This window comes from Pholcus phalangioides, unplaced genomic scaffold (assembly GCF_987345545.1).
Source record: "Pholcus phalangioides strain wild (caught in Gottingen) unplaced genomic scaffold, Ppha-v1.0 ptg000024l_1, whole genome shotgun sequence".
Taxonomy (NCBI): domain Eukaryota; kingdom Metazoa; phylum Arthropoda; class Arachnida; order Araneae; family Pholcidae; genus Pholcus; species Pholcus phalangioides.
Window position 1 is genome coordinate 7,896,583 of NW_028301616.1, and position 26,635 is coordinate 7,923,217.

The following is a 26,635-nucleotide window of genomic DNA, read 5'->3' on the forward strand; positions in this document are numbered from 1 at the left end:
TGTGTCAGACTCTCGAACAAAATGGTTTCTAACGGTCTATGGGAGAAAAAATAAAATGCTACATAACACAAAGATAAAAAACTCATATGCATGTTTTACTATCTCCTGGAAACTCATAGAAGTCCATTCTACGTATGGTATTGATTATTATGATTGGAAATCATTAGCATATTTAAGACCATTTTTGACACACCAGACATTTTCTGCACATGGCTAATTATAACAGGACCTAAAGTTAATTGCAGAATCCAAACATGCCAAATTTGAAAAGAAAAATCCATACCCGAGAGGTTTTAGTGTACTAACCCCTCATTAAGGGACTTCTTGAAGTAGCAATACGTTGTGCAGTCATTTTATCCCTATTTCTGTTGTAAATCCATATCAGGAAAAATTCTGACAAGGATGAACCATGTATCAAACTCAAGACAACTCTGCATATCATTTAGTAAAGTAGGTGAGTATGTTATCAACCTGGGCTACCGAGCCCTTGGCCTATTCAAGTGATACAAGCATGAAATGAGGTGTATTAAAAACTGATATTAAATAAAGGCTGAAAAGTATACAAAATTAATACTTTAGTGAAGATAGTTGATTAGTTTTCTGAACTCTAGATATCGCTAGCTTTTATCAAAGTCAACAAGAAGATCACAATGTGATACTGAATGCATCAATCAGTGACCAGTTATCATTTACGAACTTTCAATTGACTTGAAAGTGTCTCTGTACTGCAAAATGGGAAAATACCTGTAGATGCATCTTAAAAAATAATATAAACTCAAGCGAATGTGATTTCTTCAACATTTCCAGAACACCAGTGTTGTAGAAATATTGAAGATGAATTTGTATAAGGATAGCCCTTTAGCTTGAAAAACTTTCTTTCTATTCCAGATGCCCATAAAAACCTCACGTTGGTGAACAATTATTCACACAGTGATGCTTAAAATTGTGGGTGTAATTAGTTTTGTAAACATGCTTGTAATCCAAAACACTTGTATATTGAAGCAACTTCGTCATAACAAATAATGAAAACTCAACTTTTGGTATTCGTGTCCTCATGCCAGCAACCATTATTTTCAAAAATAAAAGGCAGGGTGATTCATTTCATCATTTTAACATACTTTTATTGAAGGCTTCATGACCAGCAACCATTATTTTCAAAAATAAAAGGCAGGGTGATTCATTTCATCATTTTAACATACTTTTATTGAAGGCTTCATGCCAGCAACCATTATTTTCAAAAATAAAAGGCAGGTTGATTCATTTTATTATTTTAACATATTTTTATTGAAGGCTTCAGTAGTTTGAGAATGAGTAGGGAATTCATTATAAAATTCTCATTTTCATCAACACACAACAAGAGGTTAAGATGATCTTTAATGAGCTTGCGCTATTTTCATGATCACAATTCTCACACTACAAATTCTACGATGAGGTCAAGTCTTAATCACTGCTTACATGACTTGAAATCGCCACGCCATAACATGCCTTGTTTTTCATAATATCTCTGCTATCAAAAAACAGGCATTTACGCTTGCCGAAAAATTGTGGATAAATCTTGTCTGGATTTGCCGAAATCCTGACATTCTCACATATTTTTTTACATGTTTTTTTTTATAAATTTTGGACCAATTATAGTCACATTACTATCAGGAGTCTACCTCAACAAAAGTACAAAGCTGAATAAAGAAACGAAAAGTAAAGTTTCGCTCGTTCCTTTTGGAAGAAAGGGAACACACACTCATTGGTATGGTGTGACAATCACAAGTTTGAGTGCTTAGGTGCTAAAAGTGTTTGTGAAAAAAAAAATGAAAACGAAGATGTGAAGTTCCCTGAATTATACAACCTGAAGGTGGTGAGTGACTAATGTTTTCTTATTACAATTATTCCTTTTTGTTTGGGTGTGTGAGTGAATATAATGTTGAATTGTAAAAGTAAAATGCTTGAATGTTTAAAGACTAATTTCTATGACTGATAAATTTATGTGATGAAATATTTGAAAATTAAATAATTAAACTAAAATTAATATGCAGCACAACAATGCATCTTGAGTATTTGATTGTGTGTGTTTCATTTTAATTATATGTCATGACACAACCCGCAACACTATGAATGCCACTCATAGTCATGGTATCTTGATGAATGGGCCCACAGGCAAAGATAACAGGTCAAGTCAAACAAGACCCCTTCCTCAAACCATTGAAGGTTTTTATTAATGTATTTCTTTAAATTTGATTCTTTCATTAAATAATAAGGAAAAGTACCTGAAAAAGTTCAGCCTTGTTTGCAGTTTGAGAAAGAGAACTGTTAGCTCAGTTGTGATCACATGACACTTGACAGACAACCAGGATATTGCAAAGCCTCTTAGAGAACAGTCCTTATCTAAGAGGTTTTGGTATTCATATTGCAAGTTTGTGTGCTATTAGTTCACATCTAAATTTAATTTAAAATTTTGCTTGTCATGTAACTCTAGTAAACCAAGTTACTCCTAATCCAAAGTTCTGCTGTATTGGGAAGATTATTTAAAAAAAAATACTGACCATGGAATGAGTGTAATGATGCATTACATTAATTCTTGTTTAGGAATGAATGCTTAAACTCATCCCCAAAGAATGAATTTCTCAATGGAACACTTTCTTTCACAGACATGACTTCATGCAAGTACAACAAGCATTTACACATAAACAAACAAATTATTTTGCTAACCTTGGTCCAACATATTATATGATCATATTTTGAATCTCCAACGAGATGCCATAGCTTCATTATAAATGGAGAAACTGATGTATATAACTTATCATCATCAGAAAAATTGGGAGTGTTCATTTTGAAAACTCTATAACTTTGAGAAAGGTGTTTGTCCATCACTTGTAATGGCTTTCTCACTTCCACATTACATTGAGATAACCATACAGAATCAGCAGCTGAAGATTTCATATCTTTTTTAGATGAGTCCTTTATAAAGGAAAAAATAGAATTTCGTACAATTACATCCCATTCACTTGCAACATCAAAAAACAATAAATGTTCGGAAGAAAAATTTGCATTAAAGTTATTAATGGTATCAAGAACATGAGGAAAAAATGTATCAGAGTTGTAAATTTATACTCATCATCTAAAGACATTGTTACTGATATGTATAATTAAGAAGAAAAAATAATTTCATATTAGGCATGCTACCTGTTTTGAATTTAGAAGGAAATCCAGAATTTCAAAACAAAAATTATGTCCAGAATAACACTTTAATGGGACTCTTATATGGCAGAATGATATACCAGAACTTATATTAAAGTGAATTTTGTTCACTTTTACGTTGAAATTTTTCAAATGAAGCTTACTCAGCTTATACTACTTAAAAAATACTTATTCAGTCATAAATACTAGGGTCATCAGATTATCCAACTCCCAAAATACAAACACCCATGACAAAGCTACCAACTTCATAGCAGGATGATTGGGGCAGATTTTCGTGCAAATCTTTAGGCCTATTTCGCAGAAAAACTGTGAACAGATAAGAATAATACATTGATGCAAGTAAAATCATTAAAAAAAATTTGCTTTGGAAGAGGATCACATCATGCTAGTCATAACCAATTAGCATAAACTCAACAATTATAGGCAAACAGTAGGGTAAATTACCTGTCGTTATAATACTTAATAAAAATCTTGCCCACAAATGATCCCCATAGGGCCAAAAAACAGTAAAGACAGACTAAAGGGACATATCCACGATACAGGTCATCACTGATTCAACTGTGAAGAGGCCAAACCGATGCTGGCTGTTGGGTGAGTTTGTCTTTTTCTGGATGAAATAAAACATTTCATGGGGATTTGGCAAAATAGCGACAATTTTCTTCATGCACGGGAAAAAAGCACAGGCAACTGGCTTTCCACGGATGAATTCTTTGAGAATATTTCTTTCATGTCAAAAGTAAAGATTATTTTTTTTATCACAGTCAAAAGTCTGGAAATATAAAAATTTCTGGGGTGGAGTAGAAAATCTTTGAGATTTTGTAGCTATGCTATGGTGATCATATTTAATTATAACAAAAGAGGAATATCATTGCCAATCGGCATCTAACTATAGGTTAAATAACATGTCATCACTGCAACCAAAGTAGTGTAAAGCCAAGCAAAACCAATTCAAGAATTAAAAAAAAAAAGGATAAATGTTCAACCTAAGTATAATTAACATTGAGTTCTCTTTGTTTTGCTTTAGGTCAAAAAGAAAAAAAAATTCATATTAATTACAATCAGATAAGTTTTTTCATAAGTATGTACCTCTAGATGAGTAATTAAAAGATAGAAACCCTATTTCACATACTAATAATAATATTTCAAACAAGCTACAAACATAGGGTTATCAGATGTCCTCCTTTTTTATGTCATCTCAAGCCTCCACCTACGTATTAGAAAATTTGTCCTTTTGCCCTTCTTTTTCTGGTTTCCAGAATTATTTCTATTTTTTTTTTACACTCTGAAACATGTCTTTTTATTGAAATGACTGTTTGGGTGTTTTATCCCCTACATGCTTACACAGTTTGACCAATCCCCGTTGAAATTCCCAAAATACAAGAACCCAAGAAGTTGCCTCCAAGCACAGCAGATGCTGTTCTAATGCAAACAACATTCAATGCTGATTCCTATGCCTCTGGCAAAAAAAGCAACACTCCCAAAAGAAAAAAAAAAACTTCTGAGGGTAGAGAAACAGCTCCTGCCATGCTTTGGGCAAAGTAAAATAAAACCGACCAGACATCAGGAACATTATAAGTGAGGAGAGAGCGATTGTTTTTTTTTTCTCCAATCTAACTCATATCTAGCACTGTTAAAACGTCAAGGAATTTCAATTACAAGACTATTTCCAACTGTTCATAGCTATTACAGCCATTCATCCAACTTCCCTTTCTGCCTGGTCTAAAATTCTTTACCTTCTGTGGTCTGTGTAGTGGCACCATCTGTTGTTCAAATTAGGAAAAATTAGGCTACTAAAGGGTGTGTATTATGTTCTCTTACCATGAGCGCATACACATGCTCTCCCTTCTGTTTTTGAATCTGGTAATCTATACAAATAGCCCTTCCCCACAAGAATACATGAAAATGTTCAATTTGGCATTTCACAACACATGTATCTTTGAATCTTCCATTTTTATGCCCCTACTGAAATTTTACTGTGTGCAGCTGAACACACCTTAGAACAGCCCTCAAAACATAAACAGATGGTAGAACGTCGTGGTTGCAACACATAATGACAAAAAAAAAAACTGTATAAAAATTTAATGCAGGAGAGAACAAAAATCAGACTTACTTTTCTCCTGATATAATTCAACAGATTTATTTTTCCTCTTTTGAAAAGGGGATGAAGAAACTCCATTTCTGATGTTTTCGAGTTAATCCCAGACATGTCAAGCATTTTACGAAATCCATCTGAAAATAAGATTAAATTTCAGTTCATACGTAAAAAAAAAAAAACTAGTAGGGGACTTTGAGCTGTCATGAATGAGTAAAAAAAATCTTTGAAAAAAAAAAGCTTTAAAAGAGAATAAATCAAGAAAGATTATTGCATGGGTAATAACAGTGTTGGAAAATAGGCAGACAGAGATAGACTTGACAGGCTGCGGGAAGCACAATTATGACCATGTAAACTTATATGTAGGCATACGTATTATGTATTATGTCAGTGAATTAGATCAGTCAACTCTTTCATTTACACTGGGGGGGGGGGTTCACCCCCCCTCTCCTAATCTCATAAAGATAGGTGTAACACAGCGGTTCTCAACTGGTGTGGGGCTCTTTGTGCACTCTCCAGGGGCTCTGTGGCCACTCAAGGAAAATAAAAAACAAAAAAAAACTAAAAAATAATTATAAGTATTTTTAATTTGTAAAAATAAAGCAGTAACTTTGGTCAATAATTAAAAAAATTTCCCATGGGGCTCTGCCATTAATTTTTTTTTACTGAAAAGGGCTCAGCGAGTTAAAAAATGTTGAGAACTGCTGGTGTAACATTTTGAAAATGAAGCACTATAATCAAGCCATTAAATATTCAGCAGTCATTCTTGCACTGCTTGCATGACATTTGAACTGGGCCATAAATCTGATCACTTCTATATTCCCAAGATCAGAGACTAGTGCTTTCACCAAACAACAAGGTAAGGATTGATGTGATTATGAAGAAAGATGTGAAACTGTAGTGACACTTGTACAATAAAAGATTGATGGGTTTGGTGTTCATACAGTTTGTGACTGATGAGTGCCTCATTTAGTGACTAAGGACTATAGAATTCAGAGAAAATCAGTCAAACCCTTCTTCAGAAATATTTGGAAATAGAGATGATTTTTTTAATGAGTATAATAGCAGATAAGGTGCCTAGAAAGGGTAGCAGACTCATCATCCACCATTTGAGAACAAAAAAACTGGTTTTGCTGTTTCAAGTACCGTCTAATTATTTGAAATGAAAAACCAAGACAGGAAACGGCTATTGACTACAGCCATACTTGCCAACTACTATGGAATTCTAAAATGAAATACGGAACTATGGGAAAATCGTGAAAAACTAAGGAATTCTGTTTTTTTTAAAACTTCTTTTGTTAAAGGATTTCTTTGAATTCAATTATCCTATAGAGTACAAAATTACGTCACATGAAGACTACATCTCCAAAGAATAAATATCAAATTAATAACAAATCAAAAATTGACATAAAAAGGTACGGTTTGCACTGAGATAACGTATCATAGCCTACTTCTTATAAATAAACAAAAATTCAAATTTCACTCACAGATGGCAAAGTAAAACAAAAAACTCAACATCTATGTACATAAAATTGATTTTCTGTGTCTATCTGTTGTGTATGCTTCTCTATACAAAACTACAATTTCAAACCAATCTTTACCAAAATTGTGAATATGCACAAAATAGGCCCCAACTTAAATGATAGGATACTCATTAGAGTTGGACAAATGTGAAAAACTGTACAGCAACAATGACTTTTGAATGTCTGTCTACCTTGGTTCTCAAGCAATGGTTTGTCACTTTTTCAATGATCCCAGTATTTGAAGAAAATCTGGGTAGTGCCAGATGTTACAGATAGTTTGATTTTGCATGTCAGATTCACAATTATTTTCTAAAGTTGAAGAAAATTGATTTGAATTAAAATGTCATGAGAAAAATATTTTGATGGGGTAGGGGGGAGGACCTTTCCTTTTGTTTACTCATGACTTGTTTGTGTATGTTCTAAAACAATTTTTTTTTAAATTCAGAATTTTTTTTCAGCTGGGAAGGGGGTTCCCTCGTAAATAAACATCGCTATTGTGGAGAGGCTTGGTTTCAAAATCGTAATATATGACTATAGTGATAATACTGATGCCACAATGTGCTCACAGATTGCAGATGAATCAGCAAGGGGTTTCAAGGAGCTCTAGTAGCAGATGATGAAAGCTGATTTCATCATTATGAACCTGAAAAATAATGGCAGAGTAAGGAATGGCATCACCTGAGGGCAAATCATGACCAGAAAGCTGGAATGAAATACAACAGAAAGGATAATTTCAAGCTAACAGATTGATGGTGTGAATGTGTGCAATGAAATAGAGACTATGATGACAACTGTGGATTAAGACAGGGCTTGACAAATCAAAAAAAAAAAATTCGGTGATGGCCAAATTTCTCAGTAGCCAAGCATGATTTTGCTATCTAGAAAAACGGTCCTAAATAATGTTTTTTTCAAATTTTACGGGACTTTGTATAACCTTCCTATGTTAAAAGACACACTGCTGTGCCATTTCCGAGATTCCAATTTAGTACAGCAATTGTACAACAATACAGAAATTCCAATTCTGTACAACACATAAAGAAACTTTTAGGCCCCCAATACAGATTTTCCAGTTGCGGTGCAACCTGGTGCTTAAGATTTGTCAAGCACTGGATTAAGATGCATAGGCCCACTTGTTCAGAGTTTTTTTTATAACTCTTGGTTAGTATAACCCTCACACATAATCAAACATGCAAAATACTAACACAAATAATGTTTAAGCAAAACAGACTTACATAGGTTTAACGTCCGAATAAAACTACTGAATTTACCCTTTTCAAAGTATAAAGGCAACAACTTGTCACCAAACTCATCTGGACACTTGATTATGAAACTTCTGCCATTCTAAAATTAAAGAATGAAAAGGTATCGGAATAGAATTAACCACACTGTAGTTTGCACCATATCTACTTTGATAAAATCAATTTGCATTAATAACAAATATACTGCATGAAAAAAAAATTAATTCACTATAATTAAATTTATTGAACATGAAAAAAAACTATTTCAACATAAAAAATTTTTTTTTGATGCATATAAGAAGTAAAATCAATAATTGCCAAAACAGAAACTGTTGGGACATTGAAAAAAAAACTGTTTTTGCAGCTTGTAGGGAAGTTTACATTTGCAACCTCTTTAAATACTCTCTTTTGAACCACATAGAGGACTACCAGGCACTTTTCACATCGACATGATAAAGTATTGCTTATTTGACACTTTGATGTGAAAATGGCAGGGTTGGTAAAAAAACTGGTTTTTTTGAAAAAAAAAACAAAAAACCGGGTTTTTTGGGTTTAAACCAGCTTTTTTTTTTAAATAGTGTCATCAAAAACAATGAAATTTCTGAAAAATCCTTCAAACTTCTAACAATTAACTAAAATAAAATGTTTATTAATGTAATTAACACTATTCCCATGCTAATTAATCAATAAATATTTATTGCATTTTAACAAAAACCAACTTTTGCAGTTTAATTATTTTTTGCTTAACTCAATGGATTACTGTGTGTTTGAAAATTCTTTTAATGTTATTATTAATCATATAATATATAAAGGTTTTTCTCCAGTAACTTGCAACTTAAATTATTACTATACTTACTTAATTAGGAAGCTATTTTGCAAAAAGTAATAAAAATTAGGTGAATATAATGTATTTAATGAAGCATAAATAATGCAGATTAATTAGCAATGATTTACGATATACAGGGGGATTACAACTAAGGTTCTGATTTCAAAACACTGTAAAAAAAGAACGATTGTCAGAATGACTGGAAAATTGACATGAATATTCCTGAAAAAATTCAATTTTATTTGATAAAGGGGAAAAAATACTTAAAAATGTAAAATTAATGACATCATCCAACATGTGGGAAATTTGCTCGCAGAATGGAAACAATAGCCAGTCATGGCAGAATACCTTAATTATAGCATTTCACGATTTCATAATTCATGGAAACATCACAAAAAACGAAGTAATTGAACAAATAACTACAACTTACTTAAGAAATGTTAAATATGTTGTCCACAGCGTGTTCTGGCTATGAGGTTGAAAGCACAAAATTTCTTGTTCAACAACAGAATCGGAGTATGCCATGGTCATAATGTGGATTTGCTTGCAATTCAGCTTTATTAAACTAAACCAAACGTGCCCCCCCCCCCCGTTACTATTCCTGAGGAACTTCGAACATATAGGGAATGTGCTGGAGATTGCAATTCACCAATTGTTTGCAATCTGACCACTGTTTATAACATTTTTTGAGGTACCTCCACAGCCAGAAGTTGCAAGGGTTAAAGTGCATCCTGTCGAAATGGGTCTTCAGCAGCTGCTTTGCTGGTATTGCAATGTGCATCTTGATAGAAGTTCTATCCACACACTGATGCTGTGGAAGTGCCGAAATGATGTGGTTGCACAAAATAGATTATACTGCTCGCCAAGTACAGCATCATCTACTTGCACATTTTCCACTTTTTTCTTTTGCGAAAGAAACTTCCATTGCTTCAGGAGTATCCATGCAAATTTTCAAGTCATTCTGATCAGTACCTATTGTATAGTTTCGGAGAATCAAAACTTAAATTATAATCACCCTGTATATAGCTGATTATTGTTCATAAATCTGTTACTACTATACAGTAGAACCTTGATTAACTGGGCTTAACAGTATGTGTGTGAAAGTATAAAAAAAACAACTATTGAATGTTAAGACTGGGAGATATACAGTAGGAGATGTGCAACTTCTTATGGGAAAGAAAATTAAAATGTATGTGAGGTAATGTAACTACTAGTACACTAGTCTTTGTCCTTTAAGGGCAGCTGGTGTCTTTATTGGATTATAGGACCACCGGCCCCTAGCATGATAATGTCACTACTGTAGCTGCTTCTTTGTGAAGGGAAAAAGAAACCCTGTGAGATAATACACCACTACATTTAGATGTGTGATGCAATCCTTATTCATGAATTTGCTAAAGATAGAGCATCAGAACATAGCCAAAGGTTAGAAAATGTTGTAAGAATGAGAAATTTTGACTTTTATATATAACTTTAAATAACTAAGATACTTCATATGAAATATCTATATATATAAAATTGATTTTCTGTGTGTGTGTGTGTGTGTGTGTATGTTCTCTATACAAATCTACAATTTTAGATCGATCGTCGCCAAATTTTGCATATATACCAAATGGGACCCGACTTGAACGATAGGCTCCTTTAAAATTTCGTCAGACCAGGGCAAATGCCCCAAATGGGCAAAAAACTGTCCGGCAACAATGGTTTTTGGGCCTCAACAATCACTTTCCGAACGTTTACTTTGGTTACCGTGGTTCCCTAGCGATGAGTTTCAGACGTGTTTATGTCTTTACAATGTTTTGTCACTTCTTTAATGCTGCCAGTTATGTATAATAGTTTATGCCTTTATAATGGTTTGTCACATTTTCTATACTCTCAGTAATGAGGCTTTTTGAATAGACGCCATAATCATCACCATCATCGCTTCGAGGGTCAGGAAAAGGGTGATCCTCATAGAAATCAGTATTAAAATTGCTGATTTAACTGCATAAATACGGAAATTTAGTGGGGGGGGGGGGGGGGGAGGTTCCTGCCACATCAATAATTTTAAAAATTAAATTGAATTCTCGATTTTTGAAATATTGAATTCATTTGGAGATACGAAGCCCAGAAAATTAAAAATATGAGTAATTTGCCGGATCTACTTTTGAGTTGGATATCCATGCAATAACATTGATTTCAACTTTTTATTTATATCTTCTCAAGCATGAAAATCAATGTCTCCGTATTGTGTTTTGATATTTATTTGCATAAATTCATATAGTTTAGGATGTTTTTAAAATTAGTTATGGGCCCCGTAAAGTGCATCGAAAAAATTCCACAGCTTTAATTAAGCATTTTTGGAAGCTGGAACAGACCGATGGATAACTTGAAGTTCGGCGGGGGGGGGGAGATCGAAATACCTAGCGCCCCTTAAAAAAAGAAAAATATATATTCATTTCTACGTTTCTGTGTAAATCTATATTTGTTTATTTCATGAATCGCGCAGGTCGCCATATTGGTTAACTTGGACACGGTTTGTATGCCCCTCAAGAAAAAGAGAGGGAGATATCACGTGATCCAAAAAAGCCTCATTGAAGAAAACCCGGGCAGCGCCGGGTATTATAGCTAGTATATATATATTCTGGCCACTTTTATGAGACTTTTTGAAAAAAACCACTTATAAAATCTTATGTCATTTAAAGATATACCATCAGATGTACCCCAAGGATATAAAATATGGTAAAAATGAAACATTTTGGCTAATAATGAACGAATATGATATTTTTCAAGGAAAAAAAATGATATTTAGCAACTTTTATTTGATTTTTTGAAAAAAACCAAACCACTTGGTTGGTTTAAACCAAACAACCCTGGAAAATAGTGTGATTTTTTTTTTTTTTGGCATTTATAGCACTTGCCATTTTTACCCTCCAAGTACTTCCCAATAAGAAACAGATACTTTCCGCAAAAACCAAATACACTGGTGTAAGAAATTAAGAGAATTTGCAGACTTGGTCGATTATCTCTAGAACTACTGTACCGATTTTAATGAAATTTGATATGTACATACATTGATACAATACAAAACAGAAATAACAATTCAATAATTGTAATACACACGCATGACCGTGCGTAACACTCGTTGGAGTCGGAAGGTATGAAACAGCGGTTGCAGAATAAGCAAAAAAATGGGTTAATAGATGCGTTAATAGGGGGTATGGTCCCCTCTTACAGATATACAGGTCTCGCAGCGTGATTTCATACTTGAAATAAGGCAGTTCATCATATCCTGTGGCAATTGGTCCTACTCGTTCAGCAACGCTGTTTTCATTCCCAGGATGGTTCCCAGAGCGGGGGTTACGAGTTGCAATTGCCCTCCCTAGAGCGTCCCAGACATGCTCTATAGGGTTAAGGTCTGGAGATCTGGCTGGCTAATCCATCCGGCGAATATCCTCACTCTCTAGAAAATCGTCGAGCAGAAGAGCTCTATGTGGCCTTGCGTTATTGTCCATTAAAATGAACTCAGGGCCAACTGCACCCCTGAAAAGGCAAACATAGGGCTCCAAGACCTCATCCCTATACCTCACACCAGTCACAGCGCCTCTTTCAAAGACATGGAGAGGTGTGCAGCCATCCAACATGATGCCTGTCCAGACCATTAAACTTCCTCTGCCATAATGGTAGATTTCGCAGACATTGGAGGGTAGGTAGCGGGTCCCTGGTTCACTCCATATGAACGTACGGCGAGATGCGTGCTTACCGGCTGAACCGGGACTCATCAGTGAAGAGAACAGTCGCCCATTGATCCATACTCCAATCTCTATGCTCTCTGCACCATGATAAACGGATTCTCTTGTCCGTAGAAGTGAGCAGGTCGCAAACAGAAGGTCTTCTTGCAAACAACCCTCTCTCATGAAGTCTTTTGGAAACAGTCATCCTTGATCCTTGATACACGGGTTCCTGTGGCTGCATGCAAGTCACGAGAGAGCTGAGAAGCTGTAGCACTCCTGTTACGCCTCGATATAATCGACAAATGGCGATCTTCTCTGGCGGTCATGGCTCTTGGACATCCTTGCCCAGGCTTTCTCTCGATGGATCCGGTATCCTGGAACTGTTTCCATAAGTTACAAACGACGCTGGGAGTTAAATTGAACTCTCTACAAATCTGGACTTGAGATTGGCCTACTTCTAGCCTTCCCACAATTCGCCACCTCATTCCATCATCTAAATGTTGGTGGTTACTCATTTTTACTGTTACAATTAGAAATTAACCAACTGCTGCAAAATAACACCAAGAAATCAATCCAAACAACCAAATCTACTGGCTCTGCCTATACACACGGGTACACTTACATATTTGACGTACAAGATTTACATTTTTGTCTAGAAGCAGTGGTTTTACATTCAGTTCAGTTCCTTTCATGAAATTCGATAAAATATGCAAATTCTCTTAATTTATTTCACCAGTGTACTTCACTATAAAACTGATACTTTCCACCAGGGTTAGCTGGTTTTTATTGTGATGGTTCAAACCATCAAAAACCTGGTTTAAACTGTCACAACTAAAACCAGCAGTCAAAAACTTCAAATATTGCTTTTCAATATAAAAATGCCCACTGAAAATATTCATTGATTCAAAAATTCACATTGATTGCATGGAATGTTTAAAATCATTGTTATGCAAAGAATAAATAGGCCTACTTATATGATTGTAAAACAATTTTCTACTCTATAGATCTACAGAATTATTTTGGGAAATATATACAGTTATTTCTTGCATTTTAACAAAAACCAACTTTTGTAATTTAATTATTTTTTGCTTAACTCAATGAATTACTTTGTGTTTGAAAATCCTTAATGTTAATATTAATCATATGGATTGGATTGGATTTTCAATTTATTGGTGCAAGGCCAGGGTTGTTTGGTTTAAACCTTGGTTTTAACCAAGTGGTTTTTTTCAAAAAATCAAATAAAAGTTGCCTAAATTTCACTTTTTTCCTTGAAAAATATCATATTGGTTCATTATTAGCCAAAATGTTTCATTTTTACCACATTTTACATCCTTGGGGTACATTCTGATGGTATATCTTTAAATGACATAAGATTTTATAAGTGGTTTTTTTCAAAAAGTCTCATAAAAGTGGCCAGAATATATATAGATTTTTCATATGAAGTATCTTAGTCATTTAAAGTTATATAGAAAAGCCAAAATTTCTCATTCTTACAACATTTTTTAACCTTTGGCTACATTCTGATGCTCTATCTTAAGCAAATTCATGAATAAGGAGTGCATCACACATCTAAATGTAGTGGTGTATTTTATCTCACAGGGTTTCTTTTTCTCTTCACAAAGAAGCAGCTACAGTAATGACACCATCATGCTAGGGGCAGGTGGTCCTATAATCCAATAAAGACACCAGCTGTCCTTAAAGGACAAAGACTAGTGTACTAGTAGTTACATTACCTCACTTACATTTTCATTTTCTTTCCCATAAGAAGTAGCACATCTCCTACTGTATATCTCCCAGTCTTAATATTCAATAGTTGTTGTTTTTTTTTTTAATACTTTCACACACACACACTGTTAAGCCCAGTTAATCAAGGTTCTACTGTATAGTAGTAACATATTTATGAAAAATAATCAGCTATATACAGGGTGATTATAATTTAAGTTTTGATTCCAAAACTATACAATAAGTACTGATCGGAATGACGTGAAAATTTGCATGGATACTCCTGAAGCAATGGAAGTTTCTTTCGCAAAAGAAAAACGTGCAAAATGTGCAAGTAGATGAAGCTGTACTTGGCCAGCAGTATAATCTATTTTGTGCAACCACATCATTTCGGCACTTCCACAGCATCAGTGTGTGGATAGAACTTCTATCAAGATGCACATTGCAATACCAGCAAAGCAGCTGCTGAAGACCCATTTTGACAGGATGCACCTTAACCCTTGCAACTTCTGGCTGTGGGGGCACCTCAAAATGTTATGAACAGTGGTCAGATTGCAAACTTTGGTGAATTGCAATCTACAGCACCCCCAAAGCAGAATGTTTTGCGATGTTCTGCAACGAGCCCCCAGCTGACTGAAAATTTTCTGCGGTAAAAATTCACATTTACATAATAGCGCTTTTCTTAAAATTCTTCCAGATTGTACGTCACACATTTCGGCATATTCTGCTTTGGGGTCCAGCACATTCCCTATATGTTATAAGTTCCTCAGGAATATTAACGGGGGGGGGGGGGGACGCGTTTGGTTTAATAAAGCTGAATTGCAAGCACATCCACATTATGACCATGGCATACTCCGATTCTGCTGTTGAACAAGAATTTTTGTGCTTTCAACCTCATGGCCAGAACACGTGGTGGACAACATATTTAACATTTCTTAAGTAAGTTGTAGTTATTTGTTCAATTACTTCGTTTTTTGTGATGTTTCCATGAATTATGAAATCGTGAAATGCTATAATTAAGGTATTCTGCCATGACTGGCTATTGTTTCCATTCTGCGAGCAAATTTCCCACATGTTGGATGATGTCATTAATTTTACATTTTTAAGTATTTTTTCCCCTTTATCAAATAAAATTGAATTTTTTCAGGAATATTCATGTCAATTTTCCAGTCATTCTGACAATCGTTCTTTTTTTACAGTGTTTTGAAATCAGAACCTTAGTTGTAATCCCCCTGTATATCGTAAATCATTGCTAATTAATCTGCATTATTTATGCTTCATTAAATACATTATATTCACCTAATTTTTATTACTTTTTGCAAAATAGCTTTCTAATTAAGTATACTGAAAGTAACTGGAGAAAAACCTTTATATATTATATGATTAATAACAACATTAAAAGAATTTTCAAACACACAGGAATCCATTGAGTTAAGCAAAAAATAATTAAATTGCAAAAGTTGGTTTTTGTTAAAATGTAAGAAATATTTTTTGATTAATTTATTAATTATAATTACATTAATAACCACTTTATTTCAGTTAATTATTAGAAGTTTGAATGATTTTTCAGAAATTTCATTGTTTTTAATGTTAATACTATTTAAAACAAAAAACCGGTTTAAACCAAAAAAACCTGGTTTAAACCAAAAAAACCCGGTTTTTTGGTTTTTTTCAAAAAAACCGGTTTTTTTACCAACCCTGGCAAGGACCAATTTGGCCAAACAGCGCCAAAACATGATATAAAAATAAGAAAAATGTCCTTTCGTCATGTCAAAAAACTAAAACATGATAAAAAAGCAACATGAAACGGAAAACAATGACATAAATTGTAAAAACTATAATTTGGTGGGCACTCTGGTTGACTCTCCTGTAATAAAAAATACGATTGTGTGATGCGACTGTGTCCTATGCGTAACCGGGCAAGCAGAACTTCCTTCGAAGAAGGAAGAACTCCTTTCCTTAGTTCTGCAGATTGAACACCAAAGGACAAGTGTAGACTTGATGGCATGAAGTTTATTATTTATTTGATTGCTCCAATGATCCTGCCAGCGGCGATGCATCACTTCCCGGAGGATTGAGAAGTGGTCACTGGCAGGTATCAAAAGGATATTATCAATGTTAGTTGTTGTTCGAGCTGCATTGTCTGTTTTTTCGTTGCCGGTATTAAATTAAGACACAAATTACAAGAGCTCAAAAAAATCATAGTCAAATTCCTTTTAAAAGGAACAAAACACAGACTAGTCTGTCATAACAAGCCATTTTGTCCAAAATTACAAAAAATTGATACACAAGCACATTTACTGCAGAATAAAGGTCCGTTTACAAGTGTTAAGTGATTTAGTAATTAACTAAAAAACTAAATTTTGAATAGTCAAGTGCTCAAAAAGTGTCCACACATTCAAGTGATTTAGTAAATGCTGATAGGATAATATGAGATCACGTCCACTAGCACATGTGCATTGTACTTACTTAATCGAAAAAATAAAACAGACTCTATTCCACTTCACCACTAAATAACTTAACAACTAAACCCAAACGGCCCTTATCGTCTACACACATTTTAAAGCACTTGACACCTTAACATTTAGTTGACTACTTAATCACTTAATGCACATAAATAGGCCTTCAGTGAAACAGACTGGATAGTGTTTTAACAAGTTTTGGTGAAAGGAATAATAATTTTTTGTTGATTTTTTAATATGGCAGTCATTTTGACCGTTACTCATTCATACCAAGCATAATTATGGTATATCGCCATGGGCAATTCACTACCGAGTAAGTTATGCCAGAAGTATGTGAGCATATGTACCTAAACGGTATGAGCACGTATATAGTGTTTTTTTTTTCAAACCGAGCACAACTCAGGTCTATTGCCATAGGCAATTTACTACCTAGTGAGTTGTGCCGGAAGTGTAAGTGCGTGTACCTAACAGTCTGAGTGTGTATCTAGTGTTGTGTATGATTTTTCAGTGCTGCCATCTATATCTCAGAAGTGAAGTGAGTGATGTGTAGTGACTGAATATTTGTACTGTTTGTAAGACTGTTACTCTCTGTGGCGAGACTTTTTAACGGGGAGATCGGCTCACATTTGCGCCTCGAAGTGTATATAGTGTTGTCTGATTTTTCAGTGCGGTCATCTGTGTTTCAGAAGTTCAATGATTGAATATTTGTATCATTTTAGGCCCGTTGCTTTCTGTGGCAAAACTGCTTAACGGGGCGATCAGTCGTGCAGTTGGGAACTACAGAAAACCAACTTTAGCCAAACCACCACTGTGGCGACCGTTGTAATCATTCTAGGTAGTTCAAAATTCCTGTCGTTCTAGCGATCATGCTCGCATGCATTTCAAAGTACTTAAGAGTTAAAAATTTAGTTAACCACTAAATCACTTGACACATGTAAACCAGGGCCGTAGCGTGCCCTCTCGCGGCTCTGGGGCAGCCTCTTTCTTACGAGCCCTTGAAGGAGTTATTACTATACAAAGTAATTGCACATTTTTTGTGGGGTTCCCATTTGGCTTGGGACCCTGGGCAGTGCCTCAATTGCCCCAGCCTAGTTATGGCCCTGGTGTAAAAGGGGCTTTCCATTTCATTTTTGGCAATTTCTCGTGATGCTTTCGAACATTTTTCCGCCAAAAAAAAGATTATACTACAGCTGTTCCCGCCTTTCTTGGGGGGGGGGGGCCCAACATCCCAGCCCAGGGGCACTGTTCCAAGATGTGAGGGCGGCGGTCATGGTGGCAAGAATAATAAACGAAACTTAAAAAGCTCTCACCTCGCTCCAACAAATGAATTCGTCGAGCCTGGGATCGTTGACAAGACTCCATAGTTTTTCCAAAAATAAATTCATTTTGTAGGACATTTTCCTTTAAAAATTGGGAGAAAGTTCGAACAGCGGTTGATGTAATAAAATAACTGATCGCGAGAAGTCGCTGAGGTCCGACATTTTCCCCCTACTGAGGGGAATACTTGCGTGCACGTACGGATTTGTTTACAAATAAATATATTTTTGCATGAAGCAACAGAAACTTTCCTCCCGTTGCCACTGGGTGTTTCGTGAATTTAGCTATCAAAAAATTCCAGACGATAAGTGGCTTGGAACACTGAGCTATTATTCACCTCAAGACATATTAGTGACCATATTAAAAAAAACAAAAACACAAATACAACGCCGCAACAGGAAAAATGCCCAACGAGGGGGGCTGAGTAAATGGACGTTTGATAACGATTTCACCATGAAATTTTTCCTGAGTGATCTCTTTTTTTTTGGTAAATTTAGAAATTTATTTTAGCATTCACACAACAGTAAAACGATGAATTAGCCTAAAGGCGCGTATACACTAGCGCGCGGATTGTGCAATGCAAGCGTTCGCCAATCGCAAGTTCACCATATCTACAGACAAAATCGTGAACATGCCAATCGCAAGTTCACCATATCTACAGACAAAATGATCGAGAGTCGAGATTCTGCACCCTGATTGGGCGAAACGAAGGTTGCCGGAGCGCTATCTGTTTGGCTACTTCCCCTTTGCTTGGCTAGTTTCTCTTTCCACGTCGTGTCATTCTTTATTAGTGATGGTAACTCGTGGAAAATTTCCCATATTCGTGGGAAAAATTGGCCAAAATTTGGCCAAGTGGGAAATTTTAAGAGTTCAACAAGCAAAAGAATTTTTTGAAAAAAAATATTAATGCAATGCAATACTTTTCTATTGTAAAATACTTGACTAATTTTCACCGGTAGATGGCAGCACATTTATGGTCTGCCTATGAATTTACATGTGTACTAAAGAAAATTTGAAGACGATCCCGCCCGGCTCGGGTGAGTTTGTGTTAAGATGGCACTGTTCCACCCGTGTAAGGCATACATAGACAAGTTCCGGTGGAAGGCCACGATGATATGCAATATATAATGGCCGCCATGGCCCGCAAGGTTAGGTAGGGCCCGGGACAATCATTTCCCTTCATGCTACAAATTCACTGTTGAAGGGCCCAAGAAAAGTTTGGTCTGCGGGCCCACAAAACATCCCAGCCTAGGGGCTTTGCTTCAGGCTGTGGGGTCCATGATTATCCATAATCACCGGATTTATTATTATTACATTTGCGATAACTTACACAAAAAATATATAGGTTACCCCACATCCTTCAGCTGGGATCTTTGGCGTCCAATCCCCCACAGTAAATTTGTTCTGTGAAAAATATAAAAAAGTTAAAAGAATCATCCTGAGCTCTGTCAGACCCGTAATTGTGGGTGGACATGGGTCACCAGCATAGACGGAGATAGACTTGAACATCTGGGGGGAACACGATGACGTCAATTCATATATTATATATATATGACTACGGCTGGGATCTCAGGGCCGCAACCACGGCCCCCACATGGGCGGGGCTGACAGGGCTCTAGCTCTGGGACCCGAGACAATACTCATAATTTTTTGCTTTTTTCACGCTATAAATCAACTATAGAAGAACCCGTGGAACGTCTGACTGGGGGGGGGGAGGGGCGTAAAAGATCCCAGACTGGGGGCCCTGCTCCAGGCTGTGGGGGCCATGGCCGCAACTGGGGGGGGGGAACAGGTGGGTCTGGTCAACACCCACTAGAAAACAAGGCCTCTACACGGTAACCCAAAAGTAGTTGTGACGTAGCATAGTTAGGCCGAAAAATTAAATGGAATGGTTGCCATCAGCCTACGATAAGCCATTAGTTATTCGGGAAAACGCGCCAAGTGATAAAAAGCAATTTTTCTTTAACGCATATAGGCCAACACCCGCCCCATAGATAAGAGGCTTATCTATAGGGGGTGATGTGTAAGCACGTTGTTTTCTCGCCAACAAAGCACGTTGCTTGGCTTCTACTTTGTATCTTCCACGTTGTTATTGTCAGACATGTGCGAAAACGAAGCTCTTAAAATCGTTCTTTTTTATTCGTTTCTGTGGATTTCAACATCTAAAAAACTTTACAATCATGCCATATAAAAGCTGTGCACCACATTGTCGGGGAAACTATGTTAAAGGTCCCAAAGTATCAGTATTTTCATTCCCGGAGAATGCCATGTTGAGGAAGCGTTGGCTTTCAGCCATTTCAAGAAAAGACTTCATTCCGATAGAGAATCACAAGGTAAGTGCATAACTAAAATTATTTTTTAATATTGGAATTACATAATTGCCAGATTTTAGAAACAAATAATATATAATATTGCATACTGTAGAATTTTCTTTTTTATTCCCGAAATTTAATACACGTAACTGAAGCTAAAAATATTGATTTGAATAACCAATTGGCTAATGAACATTTGCTAACGAAAAATTTCTGATTTAAATCAGACTAATATTTGAAGCAATTTTGAATATGATTTTTTTTTAAACATGTGTGATGTAATACGAGTAAAGGGAAGATTGGTTCATATTATTTACACATTAATTAATATTTAAACAAATGTAATGCAGTTTTTTTTGGGGAGGGAGGGCGAGATAAACAGTTGGTAGAATTTGATGTCACTGGTATGCTGAATGAGATTTTTAGTAGTTTTTTTTTAAGCACGATCTTCAGAACTTAATATTGCCTATAAGTTAAAAACTGGGAACTATAACTGTTATGAAAAATATTTAATACACCCTAATGCAAATACCACAACAGACAAAATGTCCAACGAGGTGACTGACAAAAGCTGCCCTTATAAAAAATATGGATGTTTAATATATATTCCACAAATACAGCAACCCAATAAGAGCAATCAAAAACCAATAATTATGATAAAATATAAATATACTGCCCATAAAAAAATTATGGTTGTCTCATTTTTTATTATGCATAGGCGCATAGCTTCTTGATTAATCCCCATATGTTTATCATATTTCTTTTTAAATATGACAATTGTATTAAAATTCCCGACCACGAAGGCAAGCTATTCAATTTATTCACAACCTTATTAGAGAAAAATGCCCTGCAAAGTTAGCATTTTCGATTCGACTCGAAATTTAGGAAAAGAAAATATTGAATTTTTTTTTCAAAAAATTTTGATTTTTTGAAGCAAACAATTTTTGTCAACGTTGTCTATAGTGCTTGATTATCTCCTTAATTATCCTGATGATCCTCATCAGGCATATTTAGCTTATTATTTAATTGATATTTATATGAATCCTTGTAAATCAGTAGATTGCTAAGTAAAATTCTCTTTTTCTTACACAGGTGTGTGAATTACATTTCAGTACAGAAAATTACAAATTTTTACAAAGATATAAAGGAATTTGATGGTTTGTGCGATACAACTGTGTATAAAATATATAATTTTTTAATAAAGTATATATAATTCTATAAATAAAGTTTAATGAAAGTTATCTTGTTCTCATTTACTGTTATAAGAATCATTTTATTAGCTTTTGAATATTAAAATTCTTGCTTGTATGTAATGGAAAAAATTTGAAGGAAATTTTTAAATTATTGCTTAAATTGTTTGAGAATGAAGACAGTGTTTAAAGTAGATAATGTTCCCAATTCGTAAAATATATTTGAAAATATTAATTTAAAAAAAACTTCCACTTTCTGTTGATTTTTTTTTTCTCTGTAGGTGTGTGATATGAAACTTGATTGTGAGAAAAATTTCATTTCAGTTATAAATTTATTTTCCTAAAACCATTTCAAAGGAGGAAAAGGATAATTTTTTCTGTGGCTTCATTTTATTTTCAATCGTTCTATGAACCTAGACAAGTACAGGGAATTTTTTCATTTTTGTCTGAACTGAATAATTGGGGGGGGGGGGGGTGAGTAAAACAAAAATATATATATAATCTAAATTCAGCTAGTAAAAAGTTAAGGCAGAAATATTTCACAGCACCAATTTTACTCGCGGAATAATAAATGAGTACGCTACATATATCAAATCGATTCCACAGTGCGTAGCGCAAGCAGTCGCCTAAGTTTAGTGACGTCACGAGCTCGTGTTGCGGCCTTGAAAATTCTCTAGTAGGTGTTGGTCTGGTGCCCCGGGCGCTGAACCAGAAGGGGGCGCCGAATTCCCCTTTTAACTGTTTCTTCTAGATCAAGTGGCGCCAAAATGGCGGCTTGCCCCGGATGACGAAGTATCTAGTTGCGGCCCTGCTCGGGGTATACATCTCAGGAACCAAGTTTTGCACGGGCCCTGGGCATGGCCCCCACGAGGGGGCCATTTAATTTAATAGTCATAATAATTGAAATTCGTCATTTTTGAGTAATTTAAGTTCGTCATTTTTAATAGCCATTTAAATTCGTTTTTCATATCATGTTCCTCAATAGTTGTTACTGCCGCTCAAAACCTACAGATGGCGTTGAAACAGCTCTAGGATGGAGCCATCGTTGATGATAATCATTCGTTTCGGATCGTACCCACTGAATGCATTGCGAACCATGGAGGAAAGAATAACATGGAGAAAGTTATTCTTTCCTCCATGATTGGGAATGCTTGCATTGCACGATCCGCGCGCTAGTGTATACGCGCCTTTATGTTATTGAAGGAAATAATTCCGTTATGAGTTTTGGGGGTTGTATGGTCACATAATTCAGACGTAATGGTGACAAGTTCAAGATTAAGAAATAGTAGGACCGAATTAAAATTCATCATTTTTTCTTACTAAAATCTTTTTCCTTACTCATAATTCCGTTTAGAGTCACCCATGGAGGAAAGAATAAGTTATTAGGAAGAGTTTTCTTTCCTCCATGAGAGTTACCAGATCCATAAATTCCGAAACGACAGTGTATGTAGGCTGGCTATATTTCCTCGAGAGAAATACGGGAAATTGAGTTTCCAAATACGGGACATCGCCAATTATTCCCAAGAATGACGAGAAAAAAGAACAAAGTTGCTAAATATTGATGAAATTACGCTATGGTGGGAAATGAAGCATTACTGCGAATTTCAGTGGATTTTTAAATGGATTGCACGAAAAAAAAACGTTGACCAAGACAAATGTGGGAGATTAATGTTGTTATTTATAGTTGTAATTATCATAATATAAGTTATGAGTTGAAAAAAAATTTTAATCTTTGACTTCAATAAAGAATAAAAATCCAAGTAGGCGTCATATAAGAAACGGGAAAAACCGGGACACTTTTGCCAAAAAGTCGGGACGACCACAAAAAGAAAAAAACCAGGACTGTCCCGGAAAATACAGGATGTATGGTCACATTGAGTGTTCGCCACGCTCTCCTGGTTACTTACTTTCACAACAGATGACGCTACAATACTGAATAACAACAATTCGCGAGGATACCATATAACGCATTTTGTTTCAGATATTTTCAACAAACCCAACTTGACTTTACTGAAATAAAGGTTTAACATAAGCTTCCTAGGTCAAAAATTCTATTGCTGTAATTATGACTATGAATACCATCCCAAATGTTTCTTGCGTTCAACCAGCGGCAGCTCTTAGGACACCCACACGGGAAGCCGCTCAACTAGGGGTATCAAATCCCATGGGATTCAACTTTTAACTGCAGTTAAAACAGCAAAAAGCGTTGTCAAAATAGAAAAAAAAACGTGATCAGGTATTGCCAAAAATAGGTCCCACACGTGTAGTAATTCTCTCGAGTCGTCCCTGCATTCAAGGTTTTTTTTATTGAAATAAATTTCACTCCACACACATGATTTTCAGCAGCACTTCATTTCCTTTATCTGAAGGTATAACTTCGAAGAGTAATTTCACTCTTAAAATTTTAAGGAATATTTTTGTGAAACAAGAGGGAGAGAGGGGGTGGTTTTGTTTTTGTAATCATCAGTGAGAAATAACTACTGAAAAAAATTACCTAAAATTTGAAGGAGTATTTTCAATCCTCGACAAAATTCGGAGTAAAATTGAATTTGGATGCGTGAATCCCGCATCTAGATGTGTATTGGTGAACAGTTTCTCGCCATTCACGATTTTTCAAGTTTGAAAAATAATTTAAATCATTAATTTCAGAGAGAATCAAAATTTACGTCGGCCCTTCGTTGGAAGTATACGAGTAAATAAAAGTTGGACATTTCTCTAAAAAAAATCATGATGGGCGGTCTAAATTACTGGAAAAATACGGGAATGTCCTGGGAAGTACAGGTTAAATGAAATACATAAATATTAACCCCCTTCCCCTTGAGAAAATCCCGCATATGCTATTGCACCAAGATCTGAACTTTTGAGCTCATTGCTCATAGTGAGGGCTGCAACTAGGGAAGAGCGAGGGGCAATGCACACAGTCTTAACGCATGGTTCCACACGGGATCGATCGGGGGGGGGGGGGGGCTCGTAAAAATGAGATATACTGTAGTTGAAATTTTCTAATAGTATGCATGTAAATTTGCCTTAAGAGTTGCAGTTCATTCAACGCTTCAATCTTGGATTCTTACGATATTTTTTTTAAAAATGGAAAAAGAAAAAAATTAAAAAACATGTTTCTAAGATTTTCTGCAAGTAATACCTTTTATTTACAGATTTATTTCCCCATTAGACTATTCTTACAACCGCCTCCAAAAGTAACTCTGAATATTCATAGGTGTAAAGTTATTGGAATTATTGAGGGGCTCAAGCGTCATATTTCCATAGGTTAGTATAGAGATGGTGGCAAATGTCATGGGGGTGCTATGGGCTAGATAGATGTTCACACCTATGGGAATATTTAATTATATTACAAGTTTCACTTTTTCATAGATCCAGAATTATTGTCGAAATTTTCATTTTACATTCCAGACAGATGGGGCATCTCCTCTTTTTCCGAAATTAAGAGCAATCTGTATAGTGACCGTTGACAATCAGACTGAAAATTATAGTTTTTGTGGCGATAGTATTCACAAGAGATTAATTCCATAGACGCGTTTGTGCTATCTGCAAAAAAGAATTAAAATTTGATTGGCAGAAATGATAATTTTATCTAATTTCGGGATTTGAGTCGAAATGAAAATGTCGTGTAATTGAGGTTGTGTGTAAAATAAATGAAATATTTTAACATTAAAAGTCCCATATACCCAGAACCATTTTAGACTTTCAGCCCGCTCAATGTTTTCTTTATGTCGGCGCCTCTGATACCGCTCACTATGGGAAACACAAGTACGGACGACGTTCATAACAACCCAATTTTTAACATGCAAGCCGCTACGATATACACTAGTTGTATTTTTTACGTCACCCATATCCAAAGCAAATTCATACCCCATAGAATCCCTTGATATACCAAGGTGGTACATCAAGGCGCCTTAAGCCCCCCCCCCCCCCCATATAAAGATGAGTGAACTCGTCATCCATTGAGCAAAAAAAAAAGGTTTGCTTCTCTGAGTGATGTCTCGGAAATCATTAAAAAGAAGCAGGAGAGACAACAGCACAGCGATAATACTGACAGTACACTTTTGCTCGAAAATGGCAGAGGAGTCAGACTGATATTTCGTGGATTATTTTTTCGATTTATTTATTATTATTTTCGAGGATTTATTTACATTCTAAAGCGATTGTTTCAAACCTTGAAAGGGTTTCATATTATTATTTATCCTCAATTATTTTAAATGTATCGCAACCAAATTAATCTACGGAATCAAATCATTTAATGCTTCCTTCAGCTGCCCAACTAGGCACAGACTTAATGATTCTAACAATTTACAAGTGTGTCCTAAAAATATGTCGGGAGAAAAAGTGACTGCTTTTAATATTTTTTTACCCATGCTGACGGGTATCTAGCCTCGGCGGTACAAAGATTCGACAAATAATTTAAATCGTTTGTTTTTTTTTTGGACATCATTATCGAGCAACGATAATATTTATTTACATACGTAAGTGCAATTAATACGTAAGTTAAATTCATAAAATTTGTCATTTTGGCCAGATACTCATATTTTTTACGAACACACTAGAGTGAGGGGCGTACGCAGGATTGATTTTTGAAGGGCACATAGGATTCAGAGGTCGCAAGTAACCTCTTTCAGAGAATTTGGGTTTATAGTCATCAAAAAGTCTAAAGTATAATCTTAAATTAACAAAAATTCGTTAAGGTGGGGAAAGGGAGTCAATGGTACTCTATGCCCCCTCCCCGTATGGGCTTCTGACTAGAGTTGATTCCACTTTCAGTGCCCCTTTTTCCCAAGTGGCCAACCATTGAATATTTCTTATAAAATGGCCTGCAATACCCAACATTTTCTACAGTTCTGTATTTTTATGGATCGTGCCTGATAAGTTGAGAAATTCATTGAGATAGAAACTATTGTTGCATATCCATGTAATTGAAGTCTTTAGTGTTTCGACGGTATTTTTCTCAACTCCCGTGAGAGGTAAAAAAAAATACGCAAATACATTGAAATGTAATTGATAAAATATATTATTTTTATTCTATGAGCCCTATCAAT

The 26,635-nt window shown here is 35.4% G+C and overlaps 2 protein-coding genes across 2 annotated transcripts in view; one reads left to right on the forward strand and one right to left on the reverse strand.

The window, feature by feature from the left end:
* Nucleotides 1-18,335, reverse strand: part of LOC149068665 (uncharacterized) — a 63,025-nt gene extending 44,690 nt beyond the window's left edge. Inside the window, exons 1-4 of the mRNA XM_089250430.1 lie at nucleotides 18,076-18,335; nucleotides 8,040-8,148; nucleotides 5,303-5,421; nucleotides 2,704-2,952 (exon numbers count right to left, since the gene is read on the reverse strand). Of these exons, the coding sequence (XP_089106556.1) occupies nucleotides 2,704-2,952; nucleotides 5,303-5,421; nucleotides 8,040-8,148; nucleotides 18,076-18,162 (564 nt within the window). The 5' untranslated portion in view covers nucleotides 18,163-18,335. The remainder of the gene's footprint in view (nucleotides 1-2,703; nucleotides 2,953-5,302; nucleotides 5,422-8,039; nucleotides 8,149-18,075) is intronic.
* Nucleotides 18,336-20,062: 1,727 nt separating this feature from the next.
* On the forward strand, nucleotides 20,063-21,561 carry LOC149068666 (THAP domain-containing protein 1 B-like). Its single transcript, XM_089250442.1, has 2 exons — nucleotides 20,063-20,415; nucleotides 21,487-21,561. The coding sequence occupies exons 1-2, from the start codon at nucleotides 20,263-20,265 to the stop codon at nucleotides 21,547-21,549; spliced, it is 216 nt and encodes a 71-aa protein (XP_089106568.1). The 5' UTR covers nucleotides 20,063-20,262; the 3' UTR covers nucleotides 21,550-21,561.
* The last annotated feature ends 5,074 nt before the right edge of the window (nucleotides 21,562-26,635 follow it).